The 18,822-nt window shown below is 41.2% G+C and overlaps 3 protein-coding genes across 13 annotated transcripts in view; 2 read left to right on the forward strand and 1 right to left on the reverse strand.

Moving 5' to 3' along the window:
* The window catches only part of trc (Serine/threonine-protein kinase tricornered), a 38,856-nt gene extending 23,653 nt beyond the window's left edge, over nt 1-15,203 (reverse strand). The window contains exons 1-2 of one of the 4 annotated variants that reach the window (XM_034336865.2): nt 15,065-15,203; nt 12,527-12,660 (exon numbers count right to left, since the gene is read on the reverse strand). In XM_034336865.2, the coding sequence (XP_034192756.1) occupies nt 12,527-12,660; nt 15,065-15,066 (136 nt within the window). In that variant the 5' untranslated portion in view covers nt 15,067-15,203. The other 3 variants (XM_034336887.2, XM_034336899.2, XM_034336847.2) reach the window with 3 other exon arrangements.
* Nucleotides 2,930-17,909, forward strand: Taf11 (TATA-box binding protein associated factor 11). 8 transcript variants are annotated; one of them, XM_034337063.2, is made up of 7 exons: nt 15,724-15,909; nt 16,152-16,315; nt 16,392-16,651; nt 16,731-16,818; nt 16,889-16,985; nt 17,054-17,726; nt 17,789-17,909. In XM_034337063.2, exons 1-6 carry the CDS (start codon nt 15,894-15,896, stop codon nt 17,185-17,187), a joined length of 759 nt encoding a protein of 252 aa, XP_034192954.1. In that variant the 5' UTR covers nt 15,724-15,893; the 3' UTR covers nt 17,188-17,726; nt 17,789-17,909. The 8 variants fall into 8 exon arrangements, with proteins under 8 accessions (XP_076546858.1, XP_034192981.1, XP_034193010.1 ...); XM_076690743.1 differs by lacking the exons at nt 15,724-15,909; nt 17,789-17,909 and adding an exon at nt 2,930-3,161; XM_034337090.2 differs by lacking the exons at nt 15,724-15,909; nt 17,789-17,909 and adding an exon at nt 15,428-15,568 and having other exon boundaries at nt 16,048-16,315.
* Nucleotides 17,796-18,768, forward strand: LOC117610150 (uncharacterized). Its single transcript, XM_034337199.2, has 3 exons — nt 17,796-17,921; nt 18,001-18,193; nt 18,284-18,768. Exons 1-3 carry the CDS (start codon nt 17,874-17,876, stop codon nt 18,475-18,477), a joined length of 435 nt encoding a protein of 144 aa, XP_034193090.2. The 5' UTR covers nt 17,796-17,873; the 3' UTR covers nt 18,478-18,768.
* Nucleotides 18,769-18,822: the final 54 nt, after the last annotated feature.

Here is an 18,822-nt window from a genome sequence, read left to right on the forward strand (position 1 = left end):
AATATTCAACATTCTGCTCGAATAATAAATGAATCATTTATCGACCAAATGAGACGTTTCCTAGAATGATTGAACCCCGTTTTTGAGGGATAAATTAAAGATCTAGAAAAATCATGTATGATACTTAACTATTTTTCGTTCAAACAGTGCACCTGTGTTATATAATTCCAGGAAGCTATGGTGGTTTGCACCGGCTTCGTTACGCAACGTGAAAATAGGCACACGTCGAGCACGATCCTTGGAATTTTCTCTTTATCTAATATAAACGATTCTTTTTTTGTCAACGAGACTGTTGATCTTACTGTCTCGCAAAACGCGATGCCTCGAAAGAAAAAGAAATCTGTTGGCGAAATTTGATTTATAAAATTCAGCGTCACGAATTCGCACTTTCTTCCGTGTGATTTACGGAAGAAACCTGGTACGATAACGCGAAGCTGGTTCCTCGAGTCTTCGATTTCTTAATTTTCATAGCTCTACCTACGATTGCAAAACGTATAAATTTTCTCGTGTTTTCTCTTTCTGTCACGAGGGTACGATTAAGATTTTACGTAACCGCATCTTTTCTCTCTTTTTTTTTTTGGTAGAAACGTGTCACCATTAGAAACATGAAAGAACCTCGATGAATAGCATTATGTTCGGGGAACATAGAAAAATAACGTGTACAGGAAATTACGAAGTAGCATATCCGTGCGACGTTAAGAACTTTTGTCGCGCGAGAGGCAGACCTTGGAATTTTATTCCCTAACAAACACAGACCGAAAATCAGGACGAGAAGATATACAATATAATTTCGCGCGAACGCGCGTGCACGACAATGGTCGCTTTGTTCGCCAACCAGTATTTACAATATACGTACGTATATTCGCCGATGTAGACAACGAATCGCGTTGCCACGGTCTGTAAGCACTAATCTCTTTCGCGAGCAATCCTTGACCCCACTTGCGAGATTACATTTTGCCTCTTTGCCGCATCGATTCTCATCGGAGAACTGATCGTGCCGTTACACCGAAATGACAGAAAATAGAAATTTAACGCTTCGTAGGATCTACGACCCCAGTAATTCTACGTTCCTTAAAAACAGAAATCTTCTCGTCGTGTCATCGAGATAATTGAAACCATCGCGAACGATTTCAATTTCTTTGGAACGATAACCTTCGCGGTCGAAGCAAGAGAATATTAACGCCTGTTGGTATTTTCGTAGAATTTCGATTCTATGCTCGATGTTGATGCTTCGAATTTCGAAACACCGTTGCGTCGTGCGCGTGCCTTGAAAAAACAATCGTACTTTCGATTTCTTAACGTATCTGACTTCGAAAGATGCCCGGTTTCTTTCGTCGCGCTTGGAAACGCCGAGGGAAAGAAAATCCCTATCTTTGGTAGCGCCGAGACCGTGTCAGCGTATGATAAACTCTTGTGTTTACAGAACATATTTTTCTCCTTGCTCCTCTTCAAAGATTTAACACTACGACGTTATATAGAGTAAGCGATGTCTCTGATACCGACTACTTATTATCGTAGCAACGATTTACGGCGACTCGCACATATTTATTCGCGTAAATCTGTTAAAGTTTAAAAAATATTTTTCTTTTATCACGATCACTGTCGTGGGTGGCAACATGCACAGAAAGCGTGCTTATTTATTTAAACTTATCTACGGTAATTATCAAATTTAGAGTCACCTTCGAAAGCGAATGCAGGTTAAAAGATTAACGATACATAGCATGAATAATTACATAAAGTAGGTATAAACGCAGTAACCACGTTTTTTCTTGGAATTCAAAAGTATGTTAACAAAAGCGCGAGTCATCGTATATGGAAAGGTAACACGGTGAAAAATGATCGATCAGAAACGGATTATTCCGAGCGGAGATGTTTCTCGTAGTTTCTCCACGAAATGGAAACATTCGTATTTCCAAGAAACGCGTGCGTTTACGCTGCCTGATAGATAGAAGGAGTCGAGTAGTTGTTTGCACTCGCTTAGAAAGACAATTTAAAGCAGGTGACACAGACGACGCGTATTCTCGCTCGGGCACCTGCGTGTAACCTCCTTGGAAGATTACGAGCCAATGACCTCACATCTGATAGCGTGTAGCGTGACAACGCTCTCTCAACGAAAAGAACACGCTCTCCATTCTTCGCCGAAACGAATTTTTTTCCTATTATTACCTTCTTGTACCGTAAGTCGAGCGCGAACAGCCTACGCGAAAACAAAATTTCGTATTCGTAACCTTCGTAATTATCATCATTTATCGTGTGTAATTATCATTTTTATAATTCAAAGTGGACAATGCTTTATCTACCTGTCTACCTTTTATCCGGTAAATACGTTCACGACGATTAAACGTAAAAATGTATTCTCACGAGTGACGAGTCTCCCTCCCGGAAATATTTGATGCGTGTTCCTAGAACGAAATAAAAGCGGATCGTGACTGGAATCACATTTTTCCATTTTACGCATAACACTGCTAGCTAGTACACACGACTTCGCCCACGCGTGAGCGAGCCAAGAATTGCACAACGCGTTTGAAAAGCGCTCCTCGTCGAATAGGCTGATTTCTATTCCGTTGGATCGCGCGTCCAGACGAAATTGCTTGCAACCTAACTACTTAATTAGATCTAATTTCATTTCACTTTGCCTAGTTGAATCGAACGTCGTTACAATTTCGTCTCGTCGTTCGAGGTTCCGAATATTTCAATTTTCGAGCGAAGACAATTTTTAATTATGACGACCAAACGAAAATAGGCTCCTATTAATTAAGCAGGCAGGGACGATCAATCTCCATTTCGACAGGGAGCTGGGATCGTAAAGATGGCAATATACATGGCCGATTCGATCGTGATACATAGGGATAGAACTTACGAGATGTAAGTTATGGGCAAGCAAGATAGAACAATCGAGACATTGACGGTTATAAATGGCAACCTTACGTAACTTGTTTTTTTCACTCATTAGACTAATTAGAAACTCGAATAATGGTGCGACATTATCGTCGTGTGCAACATCGTCGCGCCTGGTAACTCGGTGCTCGCGGTAAAAATATTTTTTCAAACAAGAAAATAGTCTACGCAACTAGTCCCCTTAGTTTTCATTCTTGGAATAAAAGGAAATCTCCGAACTGATTTAAAGGGGAAAAATGGAAAGCATCGAAAAGCAAAAAAAGGTCAGTAGACATACCGTTAGTGGATACATAATTGTAACAAGAGGAAAGATAGAAGAGAGAATGGAGTAACATGGTTATTACAAATTCTGCGGCATGCCGTTGCCAGCAGCGATCGCGACCTGGTTTGCACACCAAGTCTAATGTTTATTTATCAAGTTTACGGTTCGTCCTCTTTCCGGCCTAGTTATCGTGTCGTGCTACGGTTGCCGGCTGTTTCAATCTCAAGAATAATCTTCTTTTGTTCACGGAACACTCGTTATTTCAGATAACCTTACGCTTATGTCTACGTCGATTCCGTAGACACGCGTTCTTCTACGATACGTAAAATCTTAAAAACCTTACATCATTCTATCCGGAGAAGTTGCACCAGTGAAACCACGGAGTAAATTACTTCTTCCCCTGATAGAGAGTAAACGGAGAAAATTTAAGAAACACACGTAGATCAGTGCCTAATGCACCGATATCCGTGTCGCCTACTTTTAAGCAGAGCAGCCTGGAAGTCGGACAGGCAATTTTGAATGGCTATCTCGAAAACGTAGCTCTAGGTATTAGGCAATGGTAGAGAACACGTACTATAATTCCAAGTACTCTTTAACTGTAAATTTTGTAATAACATTCGGTGAGTCAACGTCGACTCGTTTAATGGAGTTACTCACAATCAGTCAAATAATGAACGCGAAAGCACGTGTGAGCTCCCTGTGCCACTAACGAAACGTTAACCGACCAATTTGTATTTCGACACGCGCGCGACCCACCTCCTGTCGACAACACAACTCCAAATAGTAGCCTGGTATTTCCAGTTAATCTTAATTCGTGTCGTTTCCTCCCGAAAGAGCGCACCTTGAAAATCTAAAACGAACTACTAAACATTACGCAATGACCGAGCCAACGTTCTATGCTCTTCCAGGTAAAAAGTTTCCCAAAATATAAATATTTATCGTGAGTATATATTTATAATTAGAGATCCTTTGAATATTTATGACGGGAATTAAAGCATTCGTTGTAGATTAATGTTTGCAATTAGCGTTGCATTAGAATTATTTTTTTTCTTTTTACACTCAAATACATCTTGCGTCACGCAACTGCTCGCTCCTTTATCGTTCGTTACCGCCACGCCAAGCCTGCATATGCTTTTTTTTTTTCTTTTCCTATCAAACTTGTAATAGACTGCACTATTGAACGACGAACTCCTTTCGCTCGAAACAGAATGCGTGCAACGCTTGTTTCAAGCTCGAATAAAAAATACCTTTCTACGATTAATTAAAGTCATGTTCCGTGTAAGTACCACGGATCATCGATCGAGTTTTTTAAGGCGAACGCAATGTAAAAAAGGAAAAAATGATACCCGATGCGACAGCTTGCAAACACACACGGAATGCAATTTTGAAAGTCAACGAGCTGGTGCTCGATGAGGAAAACGCGCTCTGTAAAGGTATAGCCTGTTGAAAGATCGTACAATGGAAGCCCCGTTAATACGATTCTGCATTCGTCATGGTAGCCCGAGTACATTGCACCAAATACTCGACGCATCGTTAAATACCAGGAACTTGACACTGATCGTTGCGGAGATTGCACGTATGGCATAAAAGCACGGTTGCGGATAGCTATTTTACTCCGTGTTTGTTAATGATTTACGTTACAAAACAAGAGTAACGAAAAACTAAAAAATGAAGTTGTTTCACGTCGTTTCACGATACTCTTCGTATCGTTTGATTTGTTAGTTTAAGCAATAAGAAAGAACCGTTTAATCGTACACATAGAACTTTTCTATTGAATTATCTACAGCAACGGCGAGCATGTGTTCACTTCGTAAGCACGGTCTTTTTATTAATGGCCACTGCCATATGTACGGAACACCTGTGATGACTAACAGTACCGCGTAGTCAAGTATAATAAGCGGAGATTACGTTCGCGTATGTTACTTTGCAGGGGTATCGATTTCGTTTTATCCAAACTTTTCTACGAGCAAATCCAGACAACCTAATGCGACGAGGTAATTCCATCGGTTATCTTATAACGACGAAACTCGTTGGGGTGAAAAGCAGAATTTTCCAATTTACCTGACTTTCCCATTGGTGGTTGGCCGAGTCTACTGAACCACCTAAGGAATCTTCTGGCCGTGGTCGCGGCGGGCGGTCTACATCCCTCCAGTATAACAACACCATTATTATTGTTATTATTATTATTGTGGTTGTTATTGTTATTATTGTTGTTGGGGGTAGAACGTTCCGAGGGTGCTGCTCTGCTGTAAGGCGACATCCAAGCAGTGGTGGTGCTTTGAATGGTGGCACCTTTGACAGTGGTGATGGAACTGGTTATTTTAGCCGGGTGCGGCACCCAATCTTCCGAAGCGACGGGCATTTGTCTCGCCCTCTCGTCGGACGAGTCGAAAACGAAGCCACAAAACGGGAAAGTCATTCAAGGTGTTGCGCTTGTACCGGAAATTCGACCGGTACGATGCATCGTCTCCGAATACACACGATTTCCTGTTGTTTCCACGCTTTTTTCGTTGGTCGTAATCAACCACCGATTACAATGCAATCTTTCGAAGCTTCCTTCGGATAACTCGGCCAGCGAGTTATAGTTTTGACTCGACACGCGACATGCTGCAAAGATTACGCAGGAGGATGGTTTTTGCGCGCATCTGTATGTTTGCGGTCGTCGCCTCCAACCCCTTATCTACGCTTGCTCGGATGTTTGCTTTGGTAGTTATAGTCACGTGGTTCCCCCTTAACTTGTTGCACATACCTCGATCGACTCTTTCCGTATTCTGAATACGGTTCCTACTCGGTCTTTTTTTCTTTCTTGCTCGTTGTGCGCGATTAATTATGCGGTTATACGTGTAAAATTGTTCTTAATCAAGAGGAGAACTAATTGATTTATTTGGTAGATTAGTAGGTACTTCGTTTTCGTAGGAGGCTTCCTGTGTAAATACTACGCTACCGTGGAATGGTCATCGAATACTCGAGGATCGAAGAAGCAACGACCTTTAAACCGCGATTCAACGATATCCTTCGAAGATCCTCGTCGTTGGCTTCCTACGGTTCGCGAAGGTACACACGGCATAGGTTCCTTCTTAAGTAGGATTATTGCACTTTGTCCTACTTTGCACGATCCGATCCAGTCTCGATTAACGGTTTCTCTTAGATCGGTGCAGGAATCTGCTCGTCGACGCCAACAAATCTTTCTACGATCGACTCGAAGTCTCGCACGCGAATAAGGATAATCTTTTGTCCTTCGTTGAGTAATTGGCTAGACGAATCCTTCGAAACTATACTCCCCGTGGACAATACGTTTGGAGGTCGAGGTTGATCCACTGAATCGCTGAACGTGGCTCGGTCGGTCACGTAGTTGCCGCATTATCCGCGTCTCCTCGACAACCAACCGACCATCCAACTATCCCCGTCGTCCTCGTCTTCGACGTCGTCGCCGACGCGCACGATTCATTCGGTTCGAACCGAATCACACTCGTACCTACGCGTATCTCTTTCTTTTACACCTTTCTTTCCTGATGATCGAGCGAATATTCTTCCTCCTCTCCTCTCTTATCGAAACGATCTATCCGAAAGAACGAGTAGTACACGAACCAGCGAGATATCGTTCGATCCGTACAGTGCATACGAAGGATCGAGTTCTCGCAACGAGCACACTTGTTTGCACTTGGAAACACTGCGAAGTTTGCACACCAGGTATACGTATGAAATCGAATTACCGGTCTTGCGTGAAATCGCGCAACGTTTCGGGAACACCGTTTAACCCATCTTGAGATATGTAAGTGGTGAACGAAAACGAGTGGATCGCACGATTTCCTTCCGCCCGCGGCAAACACGAGGAAGAGAAAAATAGAAAAATCGTTGAAAAACGTGGCGAAGCTCGCGAACGGTTCGATACTGACCGCGCGTCTCCCGACCTGACGACAGACTCGAACTGCCACCGACCGCTTCTCTCGACACTGTCTCTGCCAACTTGCTCTCCGTGCTTCTCTACCACTCCTCTACCGTTGTCTACCGATCGTCTCTCCTCTGTCTCCCTGCTGTTCTCCTTCTCTCTCTAGTTCCTACTCGTGTTAGTGTATCGGTGCTGTATCCGTGCACGCGTATACACCTTCAAGCAGCACCGACACCCGCGTTACCACTACCGGTGCGATGGTAGACTGTCGCTAACCGCCCCACCACGCCAATACTTTTTCTTCGGTCAACTCCCTCTCGCACTCGGTACCATTTCTTTATCTTCTCTTTCCTCCTCTTACCCTCTTCTAGCTAGCTCTTTTCGCCTAGCGAATACACAACTGGGAAACATCGTGGCCAACACAAACGTACATGCGTGTATACATATAGGTTTGCGGTGGCGGCAACTCGCCTCTCTCGTTCCCGGCCAACAGCAACACGTTGCGCTCACACCGAACTGCACACGGAACGCGTTTTCACGTACGCGAGACGACACACGTACTCGTTGGGCACGATTCGTGGGCGATTTTCTAGCGAACGAAAAACGGAACGAAGCAGAAAAAAGGGAAACGAAGGATGCGCATTCGCCTCAGCTGACGCGCCGTGACTGCTGACTGACAGAGAAGCGCGGCTCTCGTGCGGTTACCTACAGCCTAACCTGACTCGTCGCGGTTCTACCCTTCTCGATTCCTCTCGCCCCGTGCATCGTCGTGCCCGCAAGGGCATGCGAGCTCCTTATTTACCTGCATACCACGATCACGCGATCCTAGCGCGCCAACGTTCGAATCTTTTTCACCGTCGCGTTTCGAGCCCGCAACGAGTAACCTTGTCATTCGACTCGATGCGGTTTCAATTTTAATACTTTCCTGCATTATCGAAGCTGCTCGATTTCAGCTGATAACGAACGATAACGCGAAGCAAACTCGCGCCCAGGGTGTCGAGAAAGCGTCCCGGTATGATCGAAGCGTGTTTGGTCGCCGGCCAAAGCGCGATTTCGTAAGGATCCACCCACGATTTCTTTTTGCAATCGACGAAACATCGTTTAAGTTGAAAATGGAAAGTCGTTGTATTTATTATTCGAGCGGGGAGCGTAACCGCTCGTTCTAAAGACGATGTAAAAACAGAAAGCGTGTCCGATCGAGTTCAGTGAGACTTCACGGCTCTTCCCGCGTCTTCCTGTTTGCCCGCCGTTGATACTCTTTCGAGTTGCAAAATCTCTTGATAAAAAAAAAATTTCTTTTTCTAATTAAAAATTTTTAATTTTGCAATATTCCTTTTTCGCCTCTATTTATCTGAGAAATAACAAGCTTGGTTTGAAGTGATATGAACGATACGTAAGATATTTGATACACGTCCGATAATGATCACTTAAGCGACTAACAGGAATTCATTTATATGCGACATCGTTTACATTTCGTGCTGGCTATATATTCCGATATCAATCGTATAGTATAAATGTTTACAAACTCCACTATGAAGATTTACTTTGTGAAACAGTGCTAGCATTCAGAGATAAATTGCATTGAGACGAAACAGAGATCCAAGACGCGTCGAAAAACTGATATTGTTATATAGCAGAAACGATCGACAAGCTTCTTATCTTTTATTTGTCCAGATTAGAATGCTCGATCGCAATAATATTTATCACGCTCGGCTTTAGATCGGAAATTGTTAATCATCGCTAGCTGGGATTCATTTACGTCATTTCGTGTCGACGGTGAATGAAATCACATCGACACGAAAATACAATATCACAAAAAAGAAATTAAATTTCAACATTCTGCCGCGAAGGTCTGACACGAATGTCAATAAGCGTTCACTATTGAATACGCGTTCGCGTTCAAAACGACGACGGTAAAATCAAGATGTCTAGAGCGGACGTTGATCGGCGTCGTCGGTCAGAAGCTGCACCGATTTCAGTAATTAATCGTAAAACGGTTGGACGCCAGCACGGTATTCTCGGTGTAAAAATAGAGGCGCCACCGACGTAACGAGTGTAACTTATGCAATGCATTAAAGACAGTGCCCTCCGTGTATAGATTACTTTGAAAATGTTCTCGCATATTAACCGCATTTGTTAACGCGTTCGGCATCGACGAATGCGTTGAATTGTTCGACCGAAAGATTCGAGCATGTGGCACGCGCTAATAGTCTCGCGATTTCTTCCACCGATCGCGACCAAATCTTCCTAACTCACCTTTAATTACTGTAATTTAATCGCACGCTAGCCGAGCCGGCGAGAAAACATGGAATGAAACGAGTCGGATAAGATCTACGAATCGAACGATGCACCCTATTGTTGTTTGTTCTTCTCGCGGAAAAGAAAGTAGCTCTTTAACGTCCTACCGACGACGATAAGACTCTGATACGCGTGCCACTGATTACAACTGAGAAAATTCAATGAAAAACACGACACTTGATACGACATATGTACTGCGAGACGAAATTAGGGCATGCCGCGGATCGCATCTGCGAGAAGATGCGTTCAGAGAACGGTGCTGAGAAGATTACCTGGTTATCGGTCAACCACGTGGTTTCTGCTCGATCACTCTGCATCTTCGAATCGAAAAATCATCGTAAACGCTGATCGTTAAAACACACACTTGACCTAGAATAGACAGAGGTGAAACGAACGCGAAGACCGGGCTACAGAAGGCTCGAGAGACGAGGAGGTAAAAGCAGGATGACGAAGAGGAAGACGTTGTTGGCAGCGGTTCAAAGCGCAGTCCGACCTAACTGAAATACTGCAGTGCTCCACTACGTGTCGCATACCAGGTGAAAATATTGCGGAACTGTTACTTTACCAACCAAGAATATATTGTATAATCTACAAGGTGGAAAACTGTCGTTGTACTTTCTCCGCGAGATTGAATTTGTTTCAGTTTTGTTTTAGTCCGCTCTAGAGATGGATTATTTAAACGCTGACCACTTAAAAATTTACATTCTCCTTTCATTTCACGTCTCCTTTCAGCATAGAACGGATAATTTTCACGGAAAGAAAAGAAAAAGAATCGGTAGAACGATCGCGTAAATACCAACGAGCAGGATTTCCACTCTAATAACGGTAGCACAGTAGGCGTTAACAATAGTGTAGAATCTAACAATAGCAAGCTACGTGGAGGCTTTCGGCAATTTTCCTGAAACACGGCATCGTTCCCAAGCGTGCTTAGTTTGATCACCTTTCGAAGATATCTACCTTATCAACCAGCGACAGCAGGTAAACCTGTCCAACAGATAATACCGCTAACACGATCGAAACACTTGGCTAGCTCTTTGTGCCCATTCGAGCCAGATGCCTATCAATTTTCGATTCAACATAAACTAATCTGTTCACCTATGATACGTTTAATCCGAATAGATTTTCGCAAACATTTCAAAAGACTTTCCACGAAGAAAGTCGTTCCCGTGCATCACAGGGAAGATTAACAGGAAGCCAAACACTTTCCATTTCTTCCAGACAAGTCGTGAAAACAATAGATCTTGCGCAACAAACTATACGTCGCACAGTGTACGATCCATCTTCTCTGCAATTATTTCCTTTCTTTGCTTGAAAAATACGACGCAGAAAAACAAGAGAAGAAAAGAATCCGAGAAAAACATAAAGTTTGAGAGCCACGTTTAAATTTGCACCGTATCGTACGCGAACGATCGACACCGTCAAACAGATCTAATTAAAATCTTTCGTTGTTCGAATACTGTTCGAACTAGATGCTACGTTAACGATAGTGCCACTTCAGAGACGCCATTACACAAAAGCACCGTTCTTTCATACGGAAAAAACCTGCTTCGATGGTAAAATAGCGGAAGTAACAGTATAGATAAACATCTAGCACAGGATATCTTCGATTGCAATTTCTATAGTCAATTTTATATGTATCGTAATCTTTGCGCTTAAAAGGATAGCTTCTCGGTAAAGTATCTCGGTCTTAGCACAGATTTCACACAACATATCTTAAATTTTTCGTGTGCCTACTCGTATCAGTTCAGAAATGGGTAACGCGATCGATGAACAAGCAGGAGAATGGTCACGCGAAACAAAGCAATTTTCATCAACTGGCTCGAACAAATCTTCCCGACCTCGCAACTATCGTTCTCCATTAGTCACGTTTATACATTGGGAAAACGCATATTATACGGTCAAAATGATAAAACTTTTCCTTGGCGTAACTACGTCACAAAAGACACTTTATTCATTCGCGACAGGTTGTCCTTCGACGATTCGTTCTTCGCGAGGACACTCGTTATCGTTACGAATACGAATAACAAAATTGGACAAAGTACAAGAACTAATCCAGATAACTATAAGCGAAGGCAATGTAAAACTGAAAAAGGAAAGTCACGTTTGATAACGGTAATTACTATTTAACTTCGTTCCACTTTGTTTCTAGTTTACCAACACCTAGCTCTAGTATTTTACTATTCTTTCTACTAACGCTAATCCATCTTCCTACGAATATGAAGTAGACTCAAGGAAAAGGAACGAGTAGGAAGAACAGTAGGAAGCTTCTTTCCACACACCTTTTCTTAACCGAGGGAAATGTAATGTGTGCATAGGACACAGCACGGAAGAGACAAGAAAGGATAGCGATCGTTAGGTCCGGTACGGTGATCGTTGGGTGAGAAGTGGCATTGCACGCTTCTGTCGCATCGGTAGTTTACTGCTTCCGTGTCGGCATAATTAAACGGATTAATGAGCGCGCGTTTTGCGTTGAGACTTGGTTTCAAGTTAAAACGCGAGAATGTGCAAGGTTAACGCGAGTCGTGATTAACGTCGATCGCGAATCCGGAAGAGAGCCGTATATTCCATTTACAGTCGCCAATTTACATTATCAATTTGTCAATTAATCGTTTGAAGTCGCGAAACATTTACATTTAAGTTGTTTTAAAATATCCCCTTTAAGCATAAAGAAATGCAATATAAAAATATCCCCTTTAAGCGCCGAAGTCCATCAATGGAAACGTTGAGCTCCGCCGAAGAAACGGAAAAAAAGGAACAGGTTTCAGGAAGACGATAAAAAGTGATGCCATTCACGTATCTCGAGCAAGCGAACAATAGAAAAAACTAAGCACCGTGAGATCTCATAAAAGAAACTTGTAAAAAAGCAGCTTCTCCGTGTTCGCGTAACCCGAGAACCATTGTCGTAAGTATCAAACTATTTCTAAATAAGTGGCGTAAAATCGAGTTTCTGAAGAAAATAAAAAGCTTCGAAGCCAATGCTACAAGTTTTGAAAGGAACATGGTACATTATGAATGGTAAAAAAGAGATAGCTGATTTTCTTCTTATTGTTTCGATAAATTGCCGTATTAAGTACACAATTTTGCTTCGAAAGTGAATGACCTTTTACCTTTGTTCCTTTTTTTACTTTGAAACTTTCTCTCTGTAGAAACGAAGTATAAAATTCGGATAGGACACGTACCTTCTTGATTGGGGTTATTAACGTTAGGGTTCGGATGAGAAGTCAAAGAGGACGGCGTCTCATCCTCGGCGACGCCCATCGTTGTTGCTGCCGTTTGCTGATGATGCGTCTCCACTTCTGTAGCCTCTTCGCACCTGCAATAAAACAGACATCGCAAATCGTTATTTTCTATTAGGATGATCACTTTATGACGTGTGTACGCGTGCGCGTAAAGATACACAAATAGAACGATATGTTACACGAGAACTAATCCTTTCTCCTCTAATTTTCTTCTGCCAGACACGAAACTAGCAATCAATTTCAGCATCAGATTCACGACTATAATAAAGAACGAAAGACCGCGGTGAAAGGATTACCCCTGTCGTTTAGAAGAAAATTCGAGCAAGGATGGAAGGTGGTACGGTTCGTGTGGTGAACACCCACGACATTATTTCCAAGCGATCGCGGTTCGCCACAACAGGCTGTTTTTTACCGATCGTCTTTTCATGCCTTCGCAGGCAGGTAGAAAGTGCTTACATAAAGTTTCGCTTTACTTACTGACAGTGGCAGAGAGTCGAGTCAAGGACCCGATGCAGTCGCAGCGAGAAACGAAAGAGCGCGAACCGACTGCGACGTTTACACGTGTAAACACAGTTCATTGATAGCTAACCGAAATGTACGTGTATATACACCTATTCGAATCGCGAAATACGTTGACCGATGCGACCATTTGCGGACATTTCAAACGCTCGAAAGTACTTTAAGTCTTCTCAGGAACGCCTTGTAAAGGGTATTATCGAGCATGCTAGATAAGAGAACGTTTTCAGGACAAAGGAATCAAGTTTCTTCGACTTACCAAAGTATTCGGTCTGTACAACTCGATTTCTGACAAGTTCGCGACCTTGCTCGTCCCGTGAACGCGAGTACAACTGAAAGTTGCGTGAACAACAACGGTGTATCCGTATAGAAGTAAACTTATCCGACGCAACGTTATCTGGCTGCATCCTGTGCGGTTCAACTATACGAGCAACGCATTGATAGAGTGACGCGAAGAAGAAATAGATATTTTAGAAAATAGGAAACACGCGGGGATGCTCACGAATCGAGGAGCGACGTCGCGGCGCGGCGGCGCCACGCGTGATGCGCTCTGTAAAACAGAGCGTAGAGAGGAGAGGAGAGAGGATATATCGCGGTGTCTCTAACGGTATATTGACCTCCGCGATGCCGATTGTCGTAAACACGTATTCTATATCTCGCACGCGACCACTTTGCTCGCTCGTTTAAGCTTTCGCGTCACGATACTTCTTTCTTATTCCGCGACGCTTTGCCCCGCTGAACGATTAAGCGGTCTTCTACCTCTCCACTGGCAAGGGGACTCGTACGGATTAAACTAGCGAGCAGAAAGTATTTGCAGTCATCGGGGAGGCGCTGTTTCGAATTCTTAAAACGAATCGCAGAAACGTGATCTTTGCTTTTCTGAAAAATCACTCGACATGTAACATACGAACAAAGGCCAGGATCGAAAGTACAAAACAGGCTAATTCCTGTGCGTGTTAGCGTAACGTTATCGTTTCTTCGTGGAACAGCTTCGAAGTTCATAGGCTGAACAGAGTCGACGCGCTTCCCGTAGCGAAACAGGCTCCGTCTACTCTCGCGAGACTCTTGGGAGACTCGGCTCGTTTCTCCTTCGGCCAACGACCGTCGCTACACCTTTAGTTTCAAAGACGCTCCCTTTGCATTAGCCTCTACGTAAACGCGACATTTCCCGCCCTCCCTTCAAACAGACTATCCCTCTATATCCGAACAGCGCATAGATCTCCTAGAGCAACGTGGATACCTTGCTCTCGATCGATTCCGCTTGGAAACCCGCTACTTTCTAACCTGCGTATCCTGCGCTGCGACGCTGAAAAGCCTTCCTCTCCTACCTACCATTATTTTCTCCCGTCTCATCCTTGTTTTTATTCAATTATGTATCAATTTGCGCTGTTTAAAAAATAGAAACGAGAACGATAGCGTATCTCGCACGATAGAGTTTTAAAAAAGAAACTAGCCAGTGTTCGATCGCGATACAATCGAGGATAAACGAGATGTCGAATAACGAATTAGGGCGAAGCGAAATTTGAAGGTGAAGCGAGAGTGACGTTTTCATGGAGGAAAGAGAGCAAGGAGCGTATCGAGAGGCACTCGAAAAGAGACAAGACCGGTTTCACTCGCGTCCCTGTCACGATATTCACGCACAAAGGTGTCGTAGAACGATACCCGTTGATAAAACGTACGACAGTATGCGTGAAAAGAGGCGTACGCGCGTCAACCGCGAACCGTATAATAAAGGATCTTGCGCAGAGTTGAATGGATATGATTAGTGTTTACAAGAATACTTTTTGTTAGGTTATCGCCAGTATTCCGTACCGTCTACGAAGACAGTATTTTCCACTGTCTTACACTCGTTGAAGAGACGTCGTAACGGATGCAATGCTCGCTGCCAACGAAACCCTTTCTTCTCCTTTCGCCATAATTCGCCCGTGAAACGTCGTGTATTCGAAGGCACACCGTACTCACATCTTAATACGCGACTCCGTCTTGAAGCTGCATTCGTAGGCCCGTTTATTCGATTCTTCGATACAAGGATATCGCGTCAGCTATTTCGCTGGATGTTACTCTCGGTCTTTGATATTTCACTGTACTCCACTCCACTCACTACCGCCGCTCCCCGCGATCCTCGAGAAAAGATAGCCAATATACTCGCGAGACTACCACCAACCTACCAGCTATCGTTCAGAGTCCCGGCCAGTTCTCGTTCTCCCTTTTCCGCGCCGAGAACACTGTTCACTTTTTCAGCCGCGTCGAACTTGTTCTCCACCCGCGACAAATATCGAATTTCCTTTATCCGAAATCACCCCGGGACCGATAGCCGACAAATATCCGCGATTTGATTTACAACGAATCCGTACGGACCGTGAAAATCGTGAAAACGATGAGATATTGACAAATACGTCGCGGCGTCGCGACACCATCGACTAAATTTTATTCCACCGCCAGGTGGCGCCACTTTGCAACTTTAAGGTCCTTTTGACTCGTCCAAATATTTTTTGTCAAAATTTATAAAAGTATCTGTTTTTTGGAAAATGTTTATATCCCATCTTCCTCGAGGCTTTTAATTACTCTTATTTTAATGATTCTTCCCAATTTCAATGATTTGGATTGATATGGTACTTACAATTTATATGAAAGATCACAGGTGTCCCACGCACAAGAAAAATTAAATTATATGTATAATATCTATAATAATACAAGTTTTATTATTTTTTGTTATTTTATTATTAATAATACTGTATAAAATAATATGTACTCTTATTTTTGATCAATTTTTTTTATACCAAAAATCGTGATGGAGTTGTCAAAACGTATGTAAATAAAGGATTAGTAGAGGGGATTTGACGTTATTTCAAAAGTCGAATTAATATAAAGAAATAAACGTATTTATTGTTATTCCTGCCAATAGAATTTATTTTCCCTGTTTTAAATAAAGTATTCTTTTCTAGCTCGTTCCTAAAATATGTACAAATACCTTTCATATCCCTTGCAACAACTATACTAACCTAAAATAATATGATCTTCGTTGTATTCTAATGATTTCTGTTACAAGTCAATAAATTTTATTATACAATGGATAACATATTTGGGAAAGAGGACTCTGGAAATGAAAGTGAGCACATAGATGTGGAGGAAAAAGAAGAGAAGGGTAGTCCTTCTCCACATTCTGGAACTAAGGATGCGGAGTCAATGGATATTGATAATATGCAGGTCAAGGTATAATTATAACACACAAATCATAATATTTTTAAGTTTAATTCATCTTACTATTTTAAATTTGGGTAACTATTAGATAGAATCAGATGCAATGAGCTCTCAATCTCAATCCGATGTTGAAGAAGTAGGATCCAATTCATTGTGCACAGCAGTGGAAGATCAGTTGGAAATTGTTAAACATGAAATTGAGATGAGAGAAGAAGAGCAAGCTACAGAGGACATGTTTGAAAATGATATAGTTCTACCTCATGCAAATCCAACAAGTATTAAAGAAAGAAGAGAAAGCAAAGAAAAAAGCAAGAAAGAATTGGAAGAAGAAGAGAGAGAAAAGATGCAGTACATGTCTAACTTTTCCATTATTATATTTACTATTTTCTACAAATACATAAAAATATATTTGTTTATTTCCTAACAGAGTATTAGTTTCAAATTTTACCGAAGATCAATTGGACAGATATGAAATGTATAGAAGAGCTGCTTTTCCAAAAGCAGCAATAAAAAGGGTAATTTCTTCTTCTTTAATTATATTAATTTGTGCTCTTAAATATTTCATGATTACATTCTTTGTTATAGATTATGCAAACTATAACAGGTTGCTCTGTATCACAGAATGTAGTTATTGCTATGTCTGGTATCGCAAAGGTGTTTGTTGGAGAAATTGTAGAAGAAGGTAAAATTGAACGGTTTAGATCAACATTTTTCACAGAGAAATTGAATTTATCTAATTTATTACTGTAGCTCTTGATGTTATGGAAACGCATCAAGAAACAGGGCCATTACAACCGAAACACCTGAGGGAAGCCGTTCGAAGATTAAGACTTCAAGGTCAGATTCCGAATGGTCGTGCTCATAAGGCGTTTTTCAGGCTATGAATACTTCGTGGCTAATGTTAAATATACGTTAATTTAGAAGATTGTTATTTTTCTACAAAAGAGAAATTTGATAAATGCATGATACAGAAGCGAGCCAGTTTAGAAGCAAGTACAAACGAGTTTCAATTAGAGGTGTAACAAATATTTACTGTAAATGTTTTGTGTACACTGAAATACTTATATTATTTGTATTCGCATAAATAATAACTTCCATTATATAGCTATTATATTTATACATACGAAATAAGACGAATATCAAAAATATCGTTATCTCGATTTTATTGGGTATTAAATAACCTGAACATATTTAATGAAAATTATTTTCCTCACTATTTTTAATCGAATTAACAGAATATTGGCCAGGATTAGTATGATATGCAATTATTATCTACTCTAATACTAACACATTGTTTCAGTTACGTTTTCTCAGAAGATTCCAACGATGTAATGAAATTTGAAAACTTTTACGTCTCTAGATCGACGGACAATGTCTTAAAACTTACTTCAAATATTTTGGCAATTATTTTAATACACGAATGGTACATTATAACTTGATTTATTAAAATTTTCCTAACTTTTAACGTTAAGCTTGTAAAATTAGCATACGTGATAAGCAAGATGGAAATTTCTTTTACGTTCGGTTAAATTCCACACAAAAATGTCGGGCGAATAATAGGAGGAAAATCATGTTGCATTATTTTGCATATAATATTAAGAAACATAGATACTTAAAAGTCAGTTATTTCAAACAGTTCTACTTCTTACAATTTTAATATAATTTTGTAATGATACCAATTAAATTCAATCGAATAGTCTCGCGAATTAATACCAGGAGGGCACGGTAAAGAATTATCAAATTTGAGATCTTATCAATGCCCATCTTGTGATGAAATTTTTCAAAATCATCGTCGTAAATTGCTCAGTTATACAGACGAAATTAATTCTCACTTAGATAATACAGGACTAAACGATTTTCTTAAAGTAACCAATAAAGATACCGAAAATCGTAAGTAAATAAGAGTTTATTATCTAGAATTTGTGTAACATTCTTTCTTCTTTAGGGTTGTTAATATTGATAATTTTTTAAATACTGTAGATGGTGAATTATGGGATAACTGGAGCAACTGGAGTAAATGTAGCGTGACCTGTGGAAATGGACGTCAAGTTCGTTGGCGTCATTGTTTAGCTGGGGATTGCACAAAAGGGTTGAAGAAAGCACAAATGAAAACTTGTCGACAAAAACAATGCGGTTCTAAAACTTTTCTTCACTGGCTTGGCATTAAATCTTGATAATAAATTTCAGATAATTTCAAGCGGTAATAAATCCGGCTTGAAGTGATAACAGAATGCGGATAATTAATTAGTAATGCAAATGTTAAACAAATTGCTGAGAAAATTTGTTGAGTTATTATTAATCGTATTTGTTGTTACGAAATGTATGTCAATGTTACAGTCTGAGAAATCTTTAAACGATGCCATAATAGTTCCTTCACACGAACAAACATCTTCTATATCCAAAATAGTGAACACTGAAAACAAAAATTTGCAATATGTAACACAAACATCTTCTGTAGGGAACAATAATCCGAGTAAAGAAAATGAAAAAGTCAAGAACATCGTTAAGAAAGATAAAAA

This window comes from Osmia lignaria, chromosome 10 (assembly GCF_051020975.1).
Source record: "Osmia lignaria lignaria isolate PbOS001 chromosome 10, iyOsmLign1, whole genome shotgun sequence".
Classification (NCBI taxonomy): domain Eukaryota; kingdom Metazoa; phylum Arthropoda; class Insecta; order Hymenoptera; family Megachilidae; genus Osmia; species Osmia lignaria.

Bases quoted from the DNA above. Each gene is read 5' to 3' on its own strand.
- Taf11 (XM_034337063.2), top strand. The intron at 16,316-16,391 runs GTATAATTATAA...GGTAACTATTAG, and splicing joins TTGATAATATGCAGGTCAAG to ATAGAATCAGATGCAATGAG. The intron at 16,652-16,730 runs GTACATGTCTAA...ATTTCCTAACAG, and splicing joins GAAGAGAGAGAAAAGATGCA to AGTATTAGTTTCAAATTTTA.
- LOC117610150 (XM_034337199.2), top strand. From the start codon at position 17,874: ATGTTGCATTATTTTGCATATAATATTAAGAAACATAGATACTTAAAA. The intron at 17,922-18,000 runs GTCAGTTATTTC...TCAATCGAATAG, and splicing joins AGAAACATAGATACTTAAAA to TCTCGCGAATTAATACCAGG. The intron at 18,194-18,283 runs GTAAGTAAATAA...TAAATACTGTAG, and splicing joins CAATAAAGATACCGAAAATC to ATGGTGAATTATGGGATAAC.